General features: G+C 56.3%; 2 protein-coding genes across 7 annotated transcripts; both read left to right on the forward strand.

The window, feature by feature from the left end:
• The first annotated feature begins 4,530 nt into the window (after positions 1 to 4,530).
• MAFG (MAF bZIP transcription factor G) lies at positions 4,531 to 13,591 on the forward strand. 5 transcript variants are annotated; one of them, XM_061392552.1, is made up of 3 exons: positions 4,531 to 4,846; positions 8,581 to 8,644; positions 8,741 to 13,591. In XM_061392552.1, exons 2-3 carry the CDS (start codon positions 8,609 to 8,611, stop codon positions 9,191 to 9,193), a joined length of 489 nt encoding a protein of 162 aa, XP_061248536.1. In that variant the 5' UTR covers positions 4,531 to 4,846; positions 8,581 to 8,608; the 3' UTR covers positions 9,194 to 13,591. The 5 variants fall into 5 exon arrangements, with proteins under 5 accessions (XP_061248536.1, XP_061248534.1, XP_061248538.1 ...); XM_061392550.1 differs by having other exon boundaries at positions 4,534 to 4,850; XM_061392554.1 differs by lacking the exon at positions 4,531 to 4,846 and adding an exon at positions 5,215 to 5,236.
• A 73-nt stretch (positions 13,592 to 13,664) lies between these two features.
• On the forward strand, positions 13,665 to 19,917 carry SIRT7 (sirtuin 7). Of its 2 annotated transcripts, none has more exons than XM_061392540.1 (10): positions 13,665 to 13,808; positions 13,879 to 14,016; positions 14,102 to 14,206; positions 15,916 to 15,986; positions 16,084 to 16,156; positions 17,209 to 17,307; positions 17,379 to 17,615; positions 17,748 to 17,828; positions 18,012 to 18,118; positions 18,566 to 18,737. In XM_061392540.1, exons 1-10 carry the CDS (start codon positions 13,716 to 13,718, stop codon positions 18,573 to 18,575), a joined length of 1,014 nt encoding a protein of 337 aa, XP_061248524.1. In that variant the 5' UTR covers positions 13,665 to 13,715; the 3' UTR covers positions 18,576 to 18,737. The 2 variants fall into 2 exon arrangements, with proteins under 2 accessions (XP_061248524.1, XP_061248522.1); XM_061392538.1 differs by lacking the exon at positions 18,566 to 18,737 and adding an exon at positions 19,228 to 19,917 and having other exon boundaries at positions 13,667 to 13,808.
• Positions 19,918 to 20,174: the final 257 nt, after the last annotated feature.

Below are 20,174 nucleotides of genomic sequence, written 5' to 3' on the forward strand. Positions count from 1 at the left end.
TGGACTTGCAACTTTGTCCCCTCGTGGGGAGGGAGGCTCCCACCTGTGCCAGAGGGTCATTGCTGTCTGGTATAACATTGAAGTCTGGCCACCCACATGCCCAGAGCCCTACATTCCAAGGCAGCCAGCCTGGCTGGTGGGGCTGAGCCTTCCAGTGAGCAGAGCGCAAGGCGGCTTCTGGGGAAAGTCACAAGAGGCATGACTGGAAGCTGGTACCATAGCTGGTCTTGGCAGGCCCTGCTGTGGCGGGGAGGGGTACCAGCCTCAGCACTCTGCACCTCTTGGTTTGGTGGAGGCTGGTGGAGACAGATGTCTCCCCAGCTCACCCAGGCAAGGCCAAGGGCAGATAAGGAAGAAGCCCCTTAGGAACATGTGTTAGAGTTCTTCAGAGGAATAACCAGTAGGAGATGGCTTATATATATATATATATAAAACAGGATTTATCATGTTTTATATATGTTGCAAAACTCATATCATATGATTTATCATGAGAAATTGGCTCACAATTATGGAGTCAAGCAGGCAGGTTGGAGACCCACAGAGAACCAGTATTTCGATTTGAAGGCCATCAGGCAGGGCGAACTGACGTAGACAGGTGAGGTCTGAAGTGGTCTGATGGACAATTCTGTCTTACTCTGCAGAGAGTCAGTCTTCTATTCAGGCCTTCAACTGCTTCAGTGATGCACACCCACATAAGGAGGGCAATCTGCTTTATTGATTAAAATGTTAATTTGGTCTAATGTTGAAGTCTACTGATGTACATGTTACAAAAATACCCTCACAGAAGTAGTATCTGATCACCCCACGGCCCAGTCAGGTTGACTTAAAATTATCCATCATCAGAGGCCCACAAGATCAGAGGAGCTGGTGAGGGTCAGAACCTTTTCTGGGGCCAAGAGGGCTCACATTTGTTTGATGAACAGTTACTGAGCATGAAGACAAGGCCCCTTGCCTCCAGAGGTTCACTATCACACACATGTGAGTGAGTATGTCAGAGGAGCAAGACGGGGCATCTGTAGGGTGTTGGTGGGGGGGCACCCAGGTGAAGCGATGGGTCCTAGGAGGGTGAGGGGAGGGGATCAGGAGAGCCCCTGGGCAGAGGTTTTCCAGGAACCACATTGCAAGGTCTCAGCTCTGGTTCATTTCTTTCCCCTGGGCCCACTTAGGACCAAAGCCCTGTGCAAATGTGGTGGGTAGAGGGAGCACTCTGGGGACAAGAACATGGCCTTCCAAATCTACGGGAGACAGAAAAAACAGTTAAGGGGCAAGACTACAGCAGTTAGGGCTTCCCTGGTGGCTCAGTTGTAAAGAATCTGCCTGCCAATGAAGGAGACACAGGAGACTCAGGTTCGATCCCTGGGTTGGGAAGATCGCCTGGAAGAGGAAATGGCAACCCACTTCAGCATTCTTGCTTGGAAAATGCCACAGACAGAGGAGCCTGGTGGGCTACAGACCATGGGGTCGCAAAGAGTCGGACACAACTGAGCACGCACGCTCACGAGGGGCGAGGTTACATTCCCTCGTCCCTGTCAGGGTGGCCTCCAGAGTCCCAGTCATTCCCCACGTACCAAGTGCCCAAGGCCCTCTTGAGGCCTGGAGTCCCTGCAGGGGCCCCCTAGGGCATGAGCCCCTGGCATCTCATGCTGGTGGGTAGAAGCATGAGTGGGCTATGGGCCTCACCTGGCAGAGTAATTGACAGTGCGGGGAGACCCTGGCACCATCCCTCTGGGGGAAATGTGTCCTGGATGAGATGGTCCCACAGACTGCACATCTGCCCAGGACCAAAGCTTCTCCTTGACTGTTCCCTTCAAGTCAAGGTCAGTCTCGCTGTTGGAGCGCCTCCTGTGTGTCAGGTGTCTACCAATAAGATGAGGGGGTCTTGCTGCTCCCACACGTGCCCTGGTCTGGGGTTTGGAGAAAGCCAGAAGGTGGTTCCAAAGTAAGGAATCACCCGTGGCAGCCTCAGAGGAGGCACAGGGATCCAGACGAACTTTGCAACAAGTTTTGTGCTACCCCGTGAAGAACACACTGGGTTTCAGCCAGCAGGTCTGTGAACCTTGATTCCAACCACCAAAGGCCAGAGATGGGGAAGTGTGGCAGAGCCACACAGGCCCGAGAAGGGATGTGATGTGGGGAGAATGCTATGAGGTGTTTGGTATCCTGCAGGAAGTGACACCTGTGGAAATCCCTGCAAGTATGAGCAGACCTAAGCAGAGCAGGACAGAAGAAGAGCCTGCAGCTGGTGGTGAGGATGCGAGAGGTCCAAGAAGACCTCTTTCTTGGCCTCAGAGGCAAGTCTTTGTGGTCTAGTAGATTAAGAGTTGAGGGTGGGATTTCCCTGGTGGTCCAGTGGGTTAAGAATCCACCTGCCAAAGCAGGGGACGTGGGTTTAGTCCCTGGTCCAGGAAGATTCCACATACTGTGGGGCAACTTAGCCTGTGTCCACAACTACTGAGGCTGTGTTCTAGAGCCCAAGAGTCACAACTACAGAGCCCACACATCTAGAGCCTGTGCTGTACAATGAGAGGCCACTGCAATAAGAAGCCCTCACTTGCCGCAACTAGAGAAAAACCCACACAATGAAGGCCCAGCGCAATCAAAAATTTAAAAAAAATTAAAAAAGAAAAGAGTTGAGGGCTTTAGAAGTCTCTCCCTGGGTATAATAAGGCCCTATAATCTGTGAGACTCAGGCTACACCCAGTGCAGCGGGACACGCCTTGCCCTTGAAGAACACAGACAGGATGATAAGACAACCACGTGCTGCTGCTACTGTTGCTAAGTCGCTTCAGTCGTGTCCGACTCTGTGCGACCCCATAGACGGCAGCCCACCAGGCTCCCCGTCCCTGGGATTCTCCAGGCAAGAACACTGGAGTGGGTTGCCATTTCCTTCTCCAATGCATGAAAGTGAAAAGTGAAAGGGAAGTTGCTCAGTCGTGTCCGACTCTTAGTGACCCCAAGGACTGCAGCCCACCAGGCTCCTCCATCCATGGGATTTTCCAGGCAAGAATACTGGAGTGGGGTGCCATGTTGTTGCTGCTGCTGCTGCTAAGTCGCTTCAGTCGTGTCCAACTCTGTGCGACCCCATAGATGGCAGCCCACCAGACACCACCGTCCCTGGGATTCTCCAGGCAACAACACTGGAGTGGATTGCCATTTCCTCCTCCAATGCATGAAAGTGAAAAGTGAAAGTGCAGTCGCTCAGTCATGTCCGACTCTTAGAGACCCCAAGGACTGCAGCCTACTAGGCTTCTCCATCCATGGGATTTTCTAGGCAAGAGTACTGGAGTGGGTCGCCACCCATTTCCCTTGTTTCTTACAGAACCAGTCTAATTGTAGAACAGTATTATACTTAAGAGACCCTCCAACTGGCCATTGTTCGCCGTCCTCCAATGGATACTGTGGCCATGCAGTATTACATAGGAAGATCAGGTGTGTCTTCTTTAAGCCCTGGGGATCAAATCTATCCCAGTTTTTCAGGATACAGTTCAAAGGAGTGAGGCTGGAATTGTTAGCTCCCATCTTGTCCTGAAGGATCCAAAGTAGGTGACTGCAAAGTAGGTCCTGTGGATTCTGAGGGAAATAGAGTCTGGGAGAGAGAGCTGCTGACAGCTTGATGTCTCCTGGCTTTGGGGGCCTCCTGGGTTGGCCTCCATTATTCATTCAGCGGCACTGAATCCCCCTGAGGACAGGCAACTTCTCACTCATCCCTCTTTCAGCTCACCTGATCCCTCTGACCTGCCTGGCAGGGTAGGTCCCCCTTCCTGGCTTTACACTTGAGAAGGTAAATCCAAAACTTCAAAGTAGAAATTGAATCCCTTCAATTTCCCGTCTGCCTTTTGTCACCTTTTTCTCTGGGAATTTTGAAGAGCCGTGAGAACTTACAGAAAGTTCAGGAGCAGACATGGACCGGTGACCTGAGCTCCAGGCAGATGCTGATGAAACAGTAAAGGAAAGGTGCAATTCCTACGTCAACTGTTAATTCAACAGATGTTTACCCCTCACTCACTCTGAGCCAGATGTGTTCCAGGGACCGCCTGAGTCCTTGTGAGGTCTCAGGATGTTGGGTGAAGACAGATTACACTACAGGAAGGATGCTGGAAGTGGCAGACAGACCTAAGTTTTGAATCCTGGACAAGCCCTTCACCTCTGGGAGTATATGGGTCTTCCGTGAGCCAGGCCAACGTTTCTGGCAGGGCTGAGGCCCGCTCCAGTTATGGGGGCAGTGCATGCAGAGTCTGACAGGCGGCATCAGAACTACCGTGAGAATCTTCTCCGTTATGTGTGGGACCTCTGATCCGCACCTGTACCCTGGACACGTGGCCTTTGAAATGTCCTGCACACAAGGCACCGAAGAATATTTGAGCAGGATAGCCAGGCCCCGCCTTGAAGGGGGCGTGGCTGACCGGGAGCGCGCTCCTGGGCTAGTCCCGCGAGACCTCACCCACCGGGCGCGGCGCACGTTGCCCAGGCGACGGCGCCTGGGCGCGCAGGCGCAGTGCAGGCGTGCCCCGCCCCCGCCGCCGCCGCCGCCGCACCTTCCCCTTTAAGCCCCAGCCGGTCGCGTCGCCGCTTCATGAATGGAGCCCACGTGACCAAACATCATGTGACGTCTGTGGAGCGGCGGCGGCGGTGGCTGTGGCGGCTGTGGCGGCGGCGGCGGCGGCGGCGGCGGAGAATCCCGAGCCCCGAGCCTGGTCCAGCCCGGCCTTCCCAACGCGCTCGGCGCGGCCCGCGCAGGCGGCGAGCCCCCACTCTGATCCCGGAGTACTCGCTCGGCCAGCCCAGCGCGGCCTCGGAGTGCCCACCCCGCCCCGCCCCGGCCTCGGCCCGCCGGGCCCGCAGTGTGGTGGGTGAGTGCGGCGGCGGCCCGGCCAGGGCCGGACGGAGGGTGGCCGGGGATTCCAGGCCGGGGACGGGTGCTCGCGGGGCTGCGGCTCCTCCCGGCGGCGCGGGCCGGGTACTTAGGTCTTTGGGTCTGCCTGTGCCCTGCTGGCGGCCCGTGCCTCGATTTCCCCACCGGTCAGGAGCGGTTCCTGACCTCTGAGCCGGGGGTAATGGGGTGGGCGCAGGGGCGCTCAGGGGCAGGGCGGGGCGTGTTCTGGGATGGCTAGGTAAAGCCGGGCGTCCTGGAGGGAGGGGCGGTCTGGGAGGCGGGAGGAAAGGGTGGGGTCGAGCAGGGCGCCCAGGGCCCCGCGGAAGAGCTCGGCGGCTCCGGCCTGAGCTGTTGATTCATCAGGTGTCTGTGTCAAGGCTTCCCTGGCGCGGGGTCTTTGGCAGGCTGGGGGCAGGAGGCGGCACGTGGGGGGCGGGATGGGAAGACCCTGCCCGCGCCGGCTTCGCTCCGTCACACGCGTACCAGAGCCCAGAGGGAGACTTGCTGAGTCATCAGCATGAGGTCACTAGATGCTCGTCCTAATGCCTGGGGGGATTTGAGCTAGGGGCCTGAGAGGCCGGGAAACGAAGGGTGAGAGGGAAACCGTGAGAAGTTAGAAGGGGCCAGGCCCCAGGCTGGGGCGCCTGCTTGTTTGGGCTGATACGTGAGTTTACGATAGGAGGGTGAGGAGTAAACGGAGCAGTCACGGTGCAGGTTATCCCGGGGTAGAGGGTGAAGCCCCTGGTGTGTCCATCCCCTCCCTGGCAGGCTTTTCTCAGGCTGCTGGTCCCTGACTCGCCTCTGGGACAGTTCCCCAAACTGGGAAATAGTTCTGAGAAGAGGGGAGGAGCTTAGGGGGGGCCGTCCCAGCGGGCTGGGAAGTAGGCTTTCCCTGTGGCTGGTGTGGTTGGCCAGGCCCAGCTGTCTCAGGTGGGAAGACATGAGGCAGTGGGAGAAGGAGGGTGCCTGTACTTGAGTCCTCGGTGACAGTGGACAGTTCAGGGGGCAAGTCGGTGCAGCTCTACCAGGAAATTGGCAAAGGAGAGGAAGCATAAGGACTTAGACTTCAGGGGAGTGAGGTGTCTGGTGAGCAGGCTTTGGCTTTCTTCACAGCTTGGCCTTGGGGTCTGAGTGGTGGTAACTTTGAGGGCGGACTGGTGTGTTGGCAGGACTAGGCGCATCCTGGTCACCCCAGAGTGGTTCCACTTGAGGTTGGGGCTCAGTACTGTGCAGGTTAGCAAAGAACGTGGCCCTTCTGGGTGTCAGGCCAGTGGTAGGGACTCCTGGGGAGTGACAGCCTGAGGGTGGTGTGGCCTGAACTACTTTTCCTGGGTGTATGAGTGGTTCCTGGTCTAAAGGATTAGGGGAGCTCTCCATCTAGACCAGAGCTGACTACTCTTGCCCAGGGGTTCATGGCTAGCCAAGGCTGACCTTGTGGTTTGTCCTCCTTCCTCTCCAGCCCTGGGCTTATAGATGCCAGGTGTTTTAACACTTAAGCTGATCTTTTGGCTGGAATTCTATGCCCCAGGAACATGTAGATTCTTCTCAGCTACTTATGCTCTGGTGGAAATTGTTTTAGACATTTTACAAAGGGCTTCTGGAGAAGGTTGTTCTGAAGGTCAGGGTGGGAGTGCAGTGGTCTAGGTGAGGGTGCCAGAGTGACCAAGGCCACACCTGCCAGGGCAGTCTGGCCACTGGTGTTTGCAATCAGGAGAAGGAGCAGGGGGTGGACTGCCTCCTGTCTGTTGGCCACACCTGGGAAAGAGGATGGGGCTCGCTCCCCTTTCTGGCTGGCTCTCAGCTTGAATGAGTGGCCCTGGGTACCTTGGTGGATCCCTGCCCTTGGGACCGCCCATTCCTTCTCCACAAGGTGTGCTCAGCCTTAGCGGCAGCAGAGACAAAAAACAGGGTAAAGGTTCTCCTTGATCCGGCCTCTGAAATCCCCTCCCTCTGGTTTCTTGTGGTGCCCTGAGCCGTCAGTCCAAGCCCATGCCCAAAAGCTGTCTCCGTCCCAGCAGTGTGAGTCCGCAGGTAGTGGAGACCAGGCCAGGAGGTCGGAAGTCCCCGCTTTGCTGAGACCCGCCCCTCCCCCTCATGAGCAGTGCACAGGCACACCTTTGATTAGGAGGCGATTGGCTACACTTGTGCTGAGTTCAGGGCTTCTGTGGAGGGTGAAATCTGCCGAGGAGGCACTTTTCAGCTCCCAGCCGCCACGCTCGGCACTTTTCTGTGTGATCTCTTCAGGAAGTCACCGTGTGCTCAGCATTTGGGGGTGGGGGGTGGGGGGAGGATGGCGCATGGGAAAAGCTGGTGCCGGGGCTTTTCCTTCGCGCTGACAGTGGAGGACCAATGCAGTGACCCTTGACCTGGACTCAGGGCTCAGGGAGCCCTTCTGGCTCCCCCTGGAGGACCTGGCTCCTGCAGTAGGCATGGGGCCCTGAAGACCTTGTGACCTCCAGCTCCTCTGCCCCACCCTCTGCTCTGGAAGAGCGGTGGTGCCATAGCCTCTCCAGGAGGGCACCATAATCCTGGTTAGGCCTCCATTTACCTCCCTGCCTCTAACCTGGAAGATCACAGAGGGAGCAAGGGGACAGAGGTGGTCCAGCTGAGCCAGGAATCCAGGACTCAGTGGGGAGAAATGTCCTTGGCAGGGCTGCAGAAAGTGAGGGCAGGATGCAGAAAAGATGACCAAGTGGGTGGGTGAGGGGGCTCTCTGGGTTTTGTTCCCTGCCGTGTGGGTGGGGACCCCAACCAGGGAGCCAGAGAACAGTCACTGGCCAGAAAGGGCTGAGCAGGCCCCTGGGGGGTCAGTTGTGGGCACTCTTGTGAAATACCCTGGATGGGGTGGGGCAGGGGCACAAAAAGCTGCAACCAAAGCCACAGGATGGTTACTCCATCGGCAGCAGAGGTGGACAAAGAGGGCACGGGGCTGGGCTCCTCTGGCAGGAGTGTCTGCCACCAGGAGGGTGGGGAGCTCCCACCCGTCCTAAAGACAAAATCAGAGTGGCTTGGACAACTCCGCTTGCTACTCTTCAAACTGAGCAGTCTAGGAGAATTGGCAGTCTCCTGCATCCTCCCCTGTGCTCCAGTCCCCAGTGGGGACAGCCCACTGAGCTTTGTCCCAGGCGGCTTAGGGGAGGTAGAACCCTGGCCCCGACCCTCACCTACTGTTGGCCAGGCTGGCCTTCGCCGCGCCCCAGCAGCTTGCTGCTGCCAGTCCCCTGGGGCTGTGTTGGCTGGCGGCCTCGGGGAGTGCCAGGCCGGTGAGAGAGCAGAGAGCGGGAGCGATGTGCTGAGTCAGCATGACTCGCCAGGAACAGCCGTGCTCTGGGGCGCACTGGGGTTATTTTTAAAGCTCCCGGCTTCCTTCTAGGCTGGCCCCTCCCGCATCCTTCTAATCTCTACCCACCGCTCCGGCCCCTTTTCTTGCCTCTGCCTCCCTAATAGCCCTTCAGTTCCCCTTCCCCCATCTGATCCTCCTAGCCTCCCACCTAGTTCCCTAGGGGCAGGGTGGACAGGGAGCAACCCAGCTCTGAGGCCAGGTATCAAAGGGAAGGGGCAGGCAAGGGGTGAGGCTGGGGTGGGGGGTGGATGGGTGTCTTCCCCTGGGTAGACAGAGGGTGTCAGAGGGGCTCAAGTGTCTTTGTGGATTGGGGAGGGAAAGAGAGTGGTCTCCAAGGTCCTGACCTTCGCTCCCTGTCTCGCAGAGTGCCTGCTTGCTGTGCCCTCCGGGTTATGACGACCCCCAATAAAGGAAACAAGGCCTTGAAGGTGAGCAGATAGGGTGGGAAGCGTCTCAGGGCTGGGGTGGCACAGGGGCGATGGCCCTCACTTGGCCCATGACCTCGTGCGCTGTGCCCTCCCCAGGTGAAGCGGGAGCCAGGAGAGAATGGCACCAGCCTGACGGACGAGGAGCTGGTGACCATGTCGGTGCGGGAGCTGAACCAGCACCTGCGGGGCCTGTCGAAGGAGGAGATCATCCAGCTGAAGCAGCGCCGGCGCACGCTCAAGAACCGCGGCTATGCCGCCAGCTGCCGTGTGAAGCGGGTGACCCAGAAGGAGGAGCTGGAAAAGCAGAAGGCGGAGCTGCAGCAGGAGGTGGAGAAGCTGGCCTCCGAGAATGCCAGCATGAAGCTGGAGCTCGATGCCCTGCGCTCCAAGTACGAGGCCCTGCAGAACTTCGCCAGGACCGTGGCCCGAAGCCCTGTGGCGCCAGCTCGGGGTCCCCTTGCTGCTGGCTTGGGGCCCCTCGTCCCTGGCAAGGTGGCTGCCACCAGCGTCATCACAATAGTAAAGTCCAAGACGGACGCCCGGTCGTAGGGACACACTTGGCCAGGCGGGTCTGCAAGGGGCCAGTAGGCGCATGGCAAATTCGGCAGCCCTGTCCCCTTCTTCCTCCCTCCTCTTCCTCTTCTCTCCTTTTCCTCCTCTCCTACCTCCTCCCTTCCCTGCAAAGCACAACCTGCACCCCAGGGGCGCTGGGCTGAGCCCCTTCGATCTCGTCTTTGTCATCGTGTGTTTTGTACGTTGGGATTGGTCAGTTTGGCGGTGACGTGGGGTCGCTCCCACCCCCTGTGTACCACGGGCAGATGGGCTTGGAGTCCAGAGTCAGCCTGTGGGAGTAAACAGAGGAAGATCAAGCGGGTTCTCTGGGGCATGGGTGTCCCCGAGCACGGAGGGCTGTAGGGCAAGAGAGGCTGTTCTCACTACGGAGTGGCCCACAGGCTCTGACGGCCACCAGGTTAGCAGGAGGCCAGGAGGTTCATTGTCAGCCCAGCCCACAGGCCTGGACGGAATTGGCTGTTCCCGAGAGCCCTGGATGGGCGGGCCACCAGTCTGGCGCTAGGGGGATGGGGCGTTGTGTGGCTGTGGGCCAGGGGCCTTGGCACTCACGCCTGACGTGTTGCACTGAACAAGACCAAATCACTGGTTGTGAGCGTGAAGGGTGTGTCCAGTGTCCTTCGATGGGTCCCGTGTCACTGTTTACATGACCTGTTTGTGTGGTTACATAGCCCTTTATTTAAAAGAGAGAAGTTCCTTTTACGAAGTTATTAAATTATATGTTTAAAAGCTAGAGAAAAAAAAAAAGCTGCAGAGTATTTATAAAACTGTCTTTTTAAAAAAACAAAAAAGCAAGAACATTTGACCATATACATGGAAAAGGGAAGAAAGTATAATAGAAACTTTGCTAGTTTAAAAAAAAGAAAAAAACAAAAAAATCCTTTCTTGTAAACTTACAGACAAGTCTTTGTGGCTGTTGGAGTTTAGTTTTTATATACACAGAGTTATCAGACGTTATTTATAAAACTTAGTTTAAAAAAAAAAAGACAAAAAAAAAAAATAAGCCAAGCCGCGAGCGACCGGAAGGCGCGTCCTGACGTCCTCCCTGCTATCTCTTTTGCAATTGTACCGAAAGTGACTTACTCCCTTGCCCCTTCCTGCTTCCGTCTCTTGCCGGTGCCGTGGTGTCGTCCGTGCCTGGTGAGGTCTTGTGCAGCGTCACGTGCTGGTGCTTCTGGTGACCTTTGACCTGTGGGTGTCACTTCTTGTGTCTGTTCTCCCGTGTTTGTTTTTTTGGATTTGGTTGTGGTTTTGCTTCTGCTGACTTGTCAGGCCCAGGCTATTGTGCCGGGCTGCGCCTGCTCCAGTGGAGCTTGGGGGTCTGCGCCGCCAGCCCTGCCTCTTCTGCTTTGGCACTCACCTTGAGCCCCAGGGCCGGGGTGGGGGGGTCAGTTGCAGGGTTCTGCCATACCCCTGTCTGACCCTTGGCTTCGCATGTGTGTCTCAGGCTTGGGCTGATCCAGCGGCAGTGTAGGTGAAACTGGGGGCCATCCTGGGTGCCCCCCCTGCCCCCCGCACTACTTCCTTATCCTCGGCCTCTGGCCCTGGGTCGGGGCTCGCACGGATCAAGGAGTCACTGTGGGTGCCCACCAGGCCAGGGCCAAGCTGCCCCTGGCTGTCTTCCTTCTGGCCTCCAGTCACCGTGTTTGGGCTCCAACCACCAATCTGAGATTTGTTTTTGTGGGTTTCAGGTGGGCCTCAGCAGGGGAAGCCCAGGGACCCACTGCCCACTCATCCCAGAGCTGTTTCCATGCTGCGGGACGGTGCTTCCCAGGCAGAGCCAGGTGGTTTCGGGGCCCACCTGGAGCAGCCCCTTCTCCTTGCCTGAAGGCCTGGGGGTCCCCACCAGTGCCAGACAAGGGCTATGGTCTCTGGGGCTAGGTCCTGTCCCTCCTCTCCCCCCGAACATGCTGGCAGCTCTTGGCTTTGGGCCTTCTTTCACCACCCTTTGGGGTCTGTGTCTTCCAGGGATCCGCTGCTCGGCTTGTGGAGGTGCTTCCCCAGGGCTGAGCCCACCTTCCCATCATGGCCACTCAGTGAGGCAGCCAGTCTCAGACTTGGCTTGGGCAGCTGCTTGTAGGCACGTGATGGGGGCTGCCTGTGGTGCCTGCCCCTCCCGCCCCCCAAGAGGCTACTCCTCTGGCTCTGGCCATGTGGGGCTTGGCTACTACTTGGGGTCGCTGGTTGGCTTCTCTGGGGGCCTGAAGCCCTCGAAAAAGCACAGAAGTGGGCTAGTGAAAAGAAAAACAATGTGGCCTGGCAGGGTTAACCTTGTGGACAGTAGGATCTTCATCCCTGAGTTTGACGCAGCATGCCCAAACTCTGGGGAATTTGGGCTGTCAACTGTTGTCTTGATGGGCTTGATCTTGACCCTAGACACTCAGAGACATTCCTGGCTATACCCAGGTTGGCCTGCAGTAGAGATTTTGACCATTGACTCTGAATCACTTAGTGGCTTCCTTTGGCTCCCTGCAGTCTGGCTTTGTCTACCTAAGGTCCAGAAGAGAGTGGTTGATGTTGCTTGTAGCAGCAAGTTGGAATCACATCATAAGAATCCCTAAAGAGAGATCATGCCCTGTCCTGAACAAGGAGAGGGACAGGCTCTCCGTGTCCAAGTACAGTCCCCACTTTTGTTCAGAGGTGGGGCCTCCATCTCTGTGCACTCCTGTCATGCTGTAGACCTGGAGAGAGGAGGTTTGAGGGTGGGCATGTGCTGAACAGAATTACAGGTCCTTGGTTTGGTTTATAGATGCGTCTGGAGTTAGGCTGTGCTTCCTTTTGAGGTTTTTGGATTTGGAGCGACTCTTCCTTGGATCTGGGGAGCATCCTGCTCCCCTTAAGCCAGCCTCTTGGGGCTGCTCTGCCCCTCCCCCACTTCACTTTGGTTCTTGGCAGTAGATCCTGTGTCCACATGTGGCTGTTTGGTGTCTTTTTGATTCTTGTTAATTCATTTTTCCTACTGTGAGTGTGTCATGTTCTCTTTCTCCTCAACTTTTTGACACAGCGAATTGAGGACTTTGGCCCAGGCCAGGTCTCCCAAACTTGTCCGCTAAGTAAACCATAATGTGCACCTTCCTTTACACTTTGCCCTCGCCCAGTCTTCCCTTATCCCGACATGGACACTGAGATTTCAGAGGCGAACCCTTTGGGAACAGGTCAGCTCCTGCCCAAAGTTATGGCTCCAGGGAGCCCTCCCCGTGGCTCTTGGCCACTGCTCCAGGTAGCACTCACTGCATTGGAGAAGCTGTGGCTGCTGGGTGGTGTGCTGGTTTCTGCCAGGTGCCAGGTCTCCCTGGAGGCTTTTCTACTCTTGGTCCAGGCCTCCAGGTCTGGGCACAACCCTGACCATCAGCAGCAGCCTCAGTGGTTGGTGCCTGGGCCTGCAGCTCTGATCCGCTGCAGCCTGCTTTGGGACATATGGTCAAGCCCCATCGTGTCACTGCTGCTTCCTTCTCTGGAGTGGCTGGTTGGCTGAAGCTTCCGTCCACAGCTGGGAAGCCACAGCCTGCAGCACTGTTTCCGCTCTAGGATCTTGTAAGTTACTTTTTTAGGCTGTGGTTTGGTGAAAGGAACCAACACATTAACGATTTTTCCCCCCCAGAAGCCACTGAATAATTCTTTCTGGCAGCTTTTTGCCTTCCAGTTAGCTGTCTGGTTTTGAAGCGGATGGGAAGAGGCAAGGGTGTGCCCTGGAGACTGGTAACTTGTCTTGCTCTGGTCTGTGTCCTGAGCATGTGCTATACTTGTTGGACCAGTCGCACACATTTCCACCCCACCCTGGAGCAGCAGCCTTGGTACGTGGGTGTCCCTCCAGTTTGAGCTGGAGTGTTAGGAGAGCCGTCCCTAGTGACCTGTGAAGGGGGACCCCTCTAACAACCTTGTGTCCCAGCCCCACCCTCTCCACATCCCCTCAAACTGCTAGTCCCTGAAGCCTTTAACCAAACGGGAGTGGGTACAGAAAACCTTCTCCTGGCATCTTACGGCAGCAGGATAAGGGCTGTCCAGTGTGTCCAGCTCTGCTGCTCTCCTGGCGCTGAGAAGGTGGGCCAAGCAGAGTTGATCAGATCCTACCTGCCCCGCCTAAGGCTAAAGACAGGAAGTGGGGGAGGGGGGCGGGGGTACGCTGGGATCTGCCGGGGCGGGCGGGGGTTGTTGAAGATCCAGGTTGGGAAGGGCCTCACTGGGGCACCCTGGCTGACCTGGGCGGCCGCGGCCTCGTGCCCTCCCTGCCCTGTGCAGTATTTATTGCTAAATTATTGTCCAGGAGGGGCGGCACTGGGCCAGGCCCCGGGTATTTATTGCTGTACATAGTGTATGTTTGTGATATATAAGGTTTTCTTTATTTTGTATATGATCAATAAACACCTTTTAAAGAGACTGGCAGGTGTTTCCTTGGGGCAACGCGCGGGCGGGGCGGAAGGGCGGGGCGGGTCTTGCGCGCATGCGCTGGTGCGTGGCCTGCCGGGAGGCGGAAGCGGAAGCGCGAGTCTCCTTAGGAGCGATGGCTGCCGGGGGTCTGAGCCGGTCCGAGCGCAAGGCAGCGGAGCGGGTCCGGAGGTTGCGAGAGGAGCAACAGAGAGAGCGCCTCCGCCAGGTACGCCGCCGCCCGCCCCGCGCCGCGTCCCCAGCCCGCGCCGCCCTCACCGCCCGCCCCGCGCCTGCAGGTGTCGCGCATCCTGAGGAAGGCGGCGACCGAGCGCAGCGCCGAGGAGGGCCGGCTCCTGGCCGAGAGCGAGGACCTGGTGACCGAGCTGCAGGGCCGGAGCAGGCGGCGCGAGGGCCTGAAGCGGCGACAGGAGGAGGCAAGTCTCGGGCGCGGGCGGGCTGGGCGGGCGCGCGGGCGGGCGGGCCGGGGCCGGCTCACGACCGGCCTCGGTGTCTTGGCAGGTGTGCGACGACCCGGAGGAGCTGCAGAGGAAAGTCCGGGAGCTGGCCAGCGCCGTCCGCAATGCCAAGTACCTGGTCGTCTACACGGGCGCGGGGATCAGCACGGTAGGGACCCGAGGCGGGGACGACTGCGCCCTGGATCGGCTCCCAGGTCCTGGGAAACACGGACTGCTGGAGCTTGGGCTTGGGCAGGCGGGGGGCGCCCCCTTCTGGGTGTCTGACTCCGGCACTGAGCACAGTATTCTGTTAAGCAGTGGTACCGATTTGCAAAAGCTTATTATAAAAGCACCTCCTGAGTGTCTTTACTTTTTTAGAGAAACTCGAAATGACTCCATTTGGAACTTCGTTAAGTAGATAGACGTTTTTAAATATTTGGAGTTTACATTATAGCCAGTTAGAGACAGGGAAGGAAGAGTGGTAAAAACAGGACTTGATAGTTATGTGGGCAGAGCTAAGCTCCGAACTACCTTCTCATTCCCCATTCATTCTGAAGGTTGAAGTAAGGTAAGTAGAAAGCAAGGCAGCACGCACTAGAGTGCACTAGATAAGGAAGGGAAATGCTATGGCTTTTGGGAAGTTTTATAGAGAAGCTACTTGGGCAGCCGAATGTGACTAGCTTGGATAGTGTGGATAGCACGTGCTTTAATTGCTGGGTGCAAGTTGAGTGTGACCTGCATGTAGGCCCAGCAGAGGTGAATAAGCAAGGATTTCCATCAAGAATCCATAGGTGATGATTGTAAGCCGTACAAGCAAATGACTAATGTGAAGCTGGCTGTGCTAGGCCTCTAGAATGGAAATCCAAATACACCCTCTGGTTTCATCTGGGAAACCCATCTGATTGTTTTTCCGTGGGAGGTGGCATGGCATTGAGTCTGGGCCTTGAAGGGTGGATAAGATTTTACAAGCACTTGTGAAGTAAGACACTCCATGCAGGGATGACTGAAGAGGCCCAATAGTGAGAACATGTAAGGTATGTTACCCGCTTTAACTTACCAACACCTGGAACCGTGGCACATGTGAACTATCACGTGATTATGTGGAAGCAGTGACATCACTTTTTAAAGAATTGTAAGCAGCTACTAAAACCATATGCTGTTCATTAATTTGCTCTGAGTGTTACTGTTTGAGGGTCCCATTTTCCATGTACATAAGAATTACTAGTCAGGGTGGGCATTTTTCTGAGCTTAAGCACCCGAGAGTTTGCCCCCCACAAGGGAGGTCACTCACAGCCTGGGGAAGCACAGGATACCTTGATCCTGGCACACTCTGTTTTTTTCTCTCGGGGTAGGTCTGTTTCAGTGCATTGGGAGCTTGGGAAATTCAGTGATGTTTATCTTGTCTGAAGAGGTTGGCCTTTGTAAAGGTAGGCCAACAACCATTTATAGCATCAGGATGTGAGAACTTGGAGGGTGGAGTGTTCCACTTACGGGTTCACTGTTTGCTAAACCTTGAGTACTGGCTAGACCCTGGGGACACACAGATGAGTCTGATCAGTCTTTCCCCTCAGTATGAGGACAGACCTGTCCATGAGCCCAGGCTGGACTACATGGTAAAGAGGCTCCCAGCATGGACAAGGCTCTTTGGAGCTTAGAAGGATGAGCTGGAACAGGTGGGGGCAGGGGTCCTAGCGGAGCGGAGAAGCCACTAGGGGTGCACTCTGTCTGGGTGGATGTTAGACTAGGAAATGCTCAGGCTATGGAACGAATCAACCAGTTTGTGGGCCAGCCTGGGAAGTACTGAGAGAAATTCTTGGGAATTCTATCAGTGCCTCCAGTGATCTTTTCACTGGGCTTATCTCCTTTCTGAACCTGCAGGCAGCCTCTATCCCAGATTACCGGGGCCCTAATGGAGTGTGGACGCTGCTTCAGAAAGGAAGAAGTGTTAGGTGAGTAACCTAGCACAGCTTTCCTACCTGGTTGAACAGGGGCACATGTACCTGTCCTTGCAGCTCCCCTCACCTTTGCTTCCCTTCCACCTGGCAGTGCTGCTGACCTGAGTGAGGCTGAGCCAACCCTCACCCACATGAGCATCACCCGCTTACATGAGCAGAAGCTGGTAAGAGCCCAGGGTGGCTAGTGTCCAGCCATCCTTCAGTAACCCCCTTAGATAACAAAGGTTGCAGATGCTCAAGTCCCTTGTATAAAGAGGACGTAGTGTTTGTGTGTAATTTGCACATCCTCCCCTATACTGTAAATTATCTATGAGTTACTTATAAAACCTAATATAACATCAGTGCTATTTAAACTGGTGTAAACGCTGTGCAGATTCTTGCCAGTATGTGGCCAATTCAAATTTTGCTTCTTGGAACTTTATAGATTTCTTTCATCCGAATATTCCCGCCGCACCCCCGCCACCCCAGATATTTTTGATCTTTGGTTGGTTGAATCTGCAGATGTAGAACCCTCAGATATAGAGGGCTGATTGTACTCACTGGGTCCATGACTAGGACCCGGAGGGCTACCTTGGTGCCCAGGTGACAGTTGCATACTACCTCTGTCAGCCAGTGGTACCCCTGATGAGCACCCACCAAGCAGTTTAGATTCTGGTTTGAGCTGCCATCTATTCCTCCTGTGTTTCCACTCCAAGAGCAGAGGGCAGCCTGTTTGCTGAATCATCACACAGGGAGTCCACCTAGGCCCAGAGCTCGCAAGGGTAGCCCCTTCCCCTCGTGTTTCTCTTGCATTTTTCCACAGACCTCAGGAACCACCTAGATAACAGGGCAAACTAGTAAGAAGTCTCTGGAGATCCTCCGCTAAGCACCTGTTGCCGAGTGGGAGAGGGGTCAAACTTCTAGGGCTTCAAGGACCTAAAGCATCAGTCTGGGTCCCGAGCCCCTTGTCAGCCAAGAGGAGGTGGTGCAAACATTTGCCCTCCTGGGGGCTCCTAGTGCTTCTGAGTTGGTGGGGGTGGGCCTGGTGCCCTCCTCATCAGAGCCTCCTGGGTCCTGCTGGGACCAGCCTGCTGCTCTGGGTTTGCCTTCGGTGCTTTGTGCAAGGTCGTAGTTTCTGCTGGGCTGTGGGCTCTGGGACTGGCAGGGTTTGGTATGCTTTCACACCTGAGGGCCGCCCCCCACTTCCTCCTGCTGACCGCTGCTGTTGCCCCTCCAGGTGCAGCATGTGGTGTCTCAGAACTGCGACGGGCTCCACCTGCGAAGCGGGCTGCCTCGCTCAGCCATGTCGGAGCTCCACGGGAACATGTACATTGAAGTGAGCGATCCCTCGGGGACTCGGGCCTGGGCAGGCCAGCGGCTCCCACTCACGGACCCTACTTTCCTCAGGTCTGCACGGCCTGCACTCCCAATAGGGAATATGTGCGGGTGTTTGATGTGACGGAGCGCACTGCCTTGCACCGGCACCAGACCGGCCGCACCTGCCACAAGTGTGGAGGCCAACTCAGGGACACCATCGTGCACTTTGGGGAGAGGGGGACGCTGGGGCAGCCTCTGAATTGGGAGGCAGCCACCGAGGCTGCCAGCAAAGCAGACACCATCCTGTGTTTAGGCTCCAGCTTAAAGGTATGCAAATAGCACCGTGGATGGGAACAGAGGTGAACCTGCCTGCGTCTGGTCAGCTCAACCTTAGACCCCATCTTCTGTAGCCTCCTTATCTGGGGTGTGTGTCGTCTGTCCATCTGTCCATTCCCGCAGGTTCTAAAGAAGTATCCACACCTCTGGTGTATGACCAAGCCCCCCAGCCGGCGGCCCAAGCTCTACATTGTGAACTTGCAGGTAACTCAGGTGCTCAGAGCCGCCTCCTCAGACCTGGGCCTTAGAACAGGAGAGCCAGCCATCCCTGGGACATCTGTGTCCCACAGTCAGGCACCGTGGAGGTCTGGCTGAACAGGGCCCGAGGCCAGCAGGCTGTTGGGAAGGAGTGAGGTGCTGTCCTCACTCACCTTCTCCTGTCCCCAGTGGACCCCGAAGGATGACTGGGCTGCCCTGAAGCTGCACGGCAAGTGTGATGACGTCATGCAGCTCCTCATGGATGAACTGGGCCTAGAGATCCCCCGCTACAGCAGGTGAGGGGTACAGGCGCATCCCCCACTTCCCTGCCCCTGTGTGGATGGGCTGTGTCTGTCGTCCTCTGTGAGCTGAGTGTAGAGAAAGCTCTGAGGTGTGGCAGCTGGCATCTGAGGCGTGACTGTGGCGTGGTGGCCTCTGCAGGGCCCAGCCCCAGCATTGGCTGAGATGTCCTGGCTGGTGTGATTCCTGCGGGGAGAGGGAATCTGCCAGGGTATGCCTGGATGTCCCCCCTTCCCCTCAGGCAGCCTGGACGGGAAGGTGCCTTGAAGGGATGTGCTCTCAGCAACTCTGCTTTTCAGGATCTGGGTGCACTTGGCTTGGGGAACTGGAATACTTTGGGGAAGCTTAAACAAATTGTGCCTTGATACAGAATTTTTGATAATTTAGACGTGGTGTGTGTATTGAGTAAAAAGTTTACACTTTCTTTCTCTGTGAATTTCCAGGGTCTTATAGGGGAAATCAATAACTTCTTTTAATCAAAGGGTTCAAGAATTAAGGATCCCTTCACCTTCTGGGCCTGGCAATTCTTGTATGTTATGTTTGTGGTGTTCTGTAATGTGGGCCTATTGTGTACTGTACTTTTTTTTTTCACATTAACTTAGCTCATTTTCTTTATCAGTGCTTATCTGTATCTTAAGTTTATAATATGTGGTTCTACATCTCAGACACATGATCTCGTCACGGTGTAGTGTTTAGGCCGCGCCTCCCTAGTCAGCTTTCCTCTTGTCAAGTCCTGCCGTCTGGGAAGGGGAAGAGGGTCTGATCTGCCTGTCCCTGGCCTTATGAATGAAAGGTGGGGCCCAGGGTTGGCTAGTGATTCATCCTTCCTGGGGCTAGTGCCTCCCCAACCCCTGTGTGCACAGCCCCCTCAGTCACCAATGAGGAGTGAGTTCTGCAGAGGCCAGGCTAGTCTGGGTCCTGGCCTTTGAGTTATTCAGGGAACTTACCCTTCTCACATGTTCTGGAGCCACCACTGAGCACAGCCCAGCCACAGTTAAGACACGGGAGGGACGCAGGGTGACCTCAGTCAGCTTTCCCGTCCTGGGGCGGGTTGTGATTGCCAGGGGCTCCCTGGCACACCTGACCCAGCTTTCCCTTTCCGTAGGTGGCAGGACCCCATCTTCTCCCTGGCGACTCCCCTGCGTGCTGGTGAAGAAGGCAGCCACAGTCGCAAGTCACTGTGCAGAAGCCGAGAGGAACCTGGGCCTGGGGACCGGGGTGCACCCCTTAGCTCAGCCCCCATCCTAGGTGGCTGGTTTGGCAGGGGCTGCACCAAACGCACAAAAAGGAAGAAAGTAACGTAACCTGGTGCTTGACCAAGGACAATGATGGCACTTTGAAAATGGCCGGGACTCTTGTTCAGGGGCAGGTGGCACCATTAATGCCAGGACTGCCCCCTGAGAATTATCTGGGGGTGACATTTTCACCCTGACATGTTTAGCCATTTGTCCTCGTGGGAAGCCCCCTTGCACTGCTGTGGTTGCCCCCTGCATGGGCCTAATGATGGAAGAGGCCTTGCTCAAGCGGCCTCTTCCCAAAGAGGTGGCAGTCACACCCTCTGTGAGAACAGAACTCCGGTTATTTCACACCTGGCCAGCTAAGAGGAAGCACAAAGCTGCCTTACCTCATTCACCAGGCCAGTCTCAGGGGCATCAACCCAATTTCTACTACTTCTTACTGAAAACGTTAAGTTTATAGAAGCCTTTTTCTGTATTGAGTATGCTGCAAAGGGGTGATTTTTGAGCCTAGGCTCTCAGCAGGCCTTTTTATTGTTATTAAACGTCTCTGCACTGTCTTCCCCGTGTCAGCGACTACCTTCCTGAAGCTGTGGGTGGGAGCAGGCGCCTGCCGAGACTCCTGAAGGGGCGGGTGCGCCCCACGTGGTCCTGCTCCGCCCCTCTGCCAGGTGGGCGCTAAGGGATGCTGGACACAGGTCATTGGCCGGGAGCGGAGGGCCGGAACCCGACTCGACCGGGGTTCCCCATTGGCCGCAAGTGTGGTGAGAGGGCGGGGCTCCGCGCGGGGGGTGGGGCGACGTTCGCCATTGGCCGC

This window comes from Bos javanicus, chromosome 19 (assembly GCF_032452875.1).
Source record: "Bos javanicus breed banteng chromosome 19, ARS-OSU_banteng_1.0, whole genome shotgun sequence".
NCBI classification, from domain to species: Eukaryota; Metazoa; Chordata; class Mammalia; order Artiodactyla; family Bovidae; genus Bos; species Bos javanicus.

Excerpts from the sequence above, each read along its gene's own strand:
- MAFG (XM_061392552.1), top strand. The coding sequence starts at position 8,609 with ATGACGACCCCCAATAAAGGAAACAAGGCCTTGAAG. Across the intron at positions 8,645-8,740 it reads AAGGAAACAAGGCCTTGAAG|GTGAAGCGGGAGCCAGGAGA; the intron begins GTGAGCAGATAG and ends TGCCCTCCCCAG.
- SIRT7 (XM_061392538.1), top strand. The coding sequence starts at position 13,716 with ATGGCTGCCGGGGGTCTGAGCCGGTCCGAGCGCAAGGCAGCGGAGCGG. Across the intron at positions 14,017-14,101 it reads TGAAGCGGCGACAGGAGGAG|GTGTGCGACGACCCGGAGGA; the intron begins GCAAGTCTCGGG and ends GTGTCTTGGCAG. Across the intron at positions 18,119-19,227 it reads GAGATCCCCCGCTACAGCAG|GTGGCAGGACCCCATCTTCT; the intron begins GTGAGGGGTACA and ends CCCTTTCCGTAG.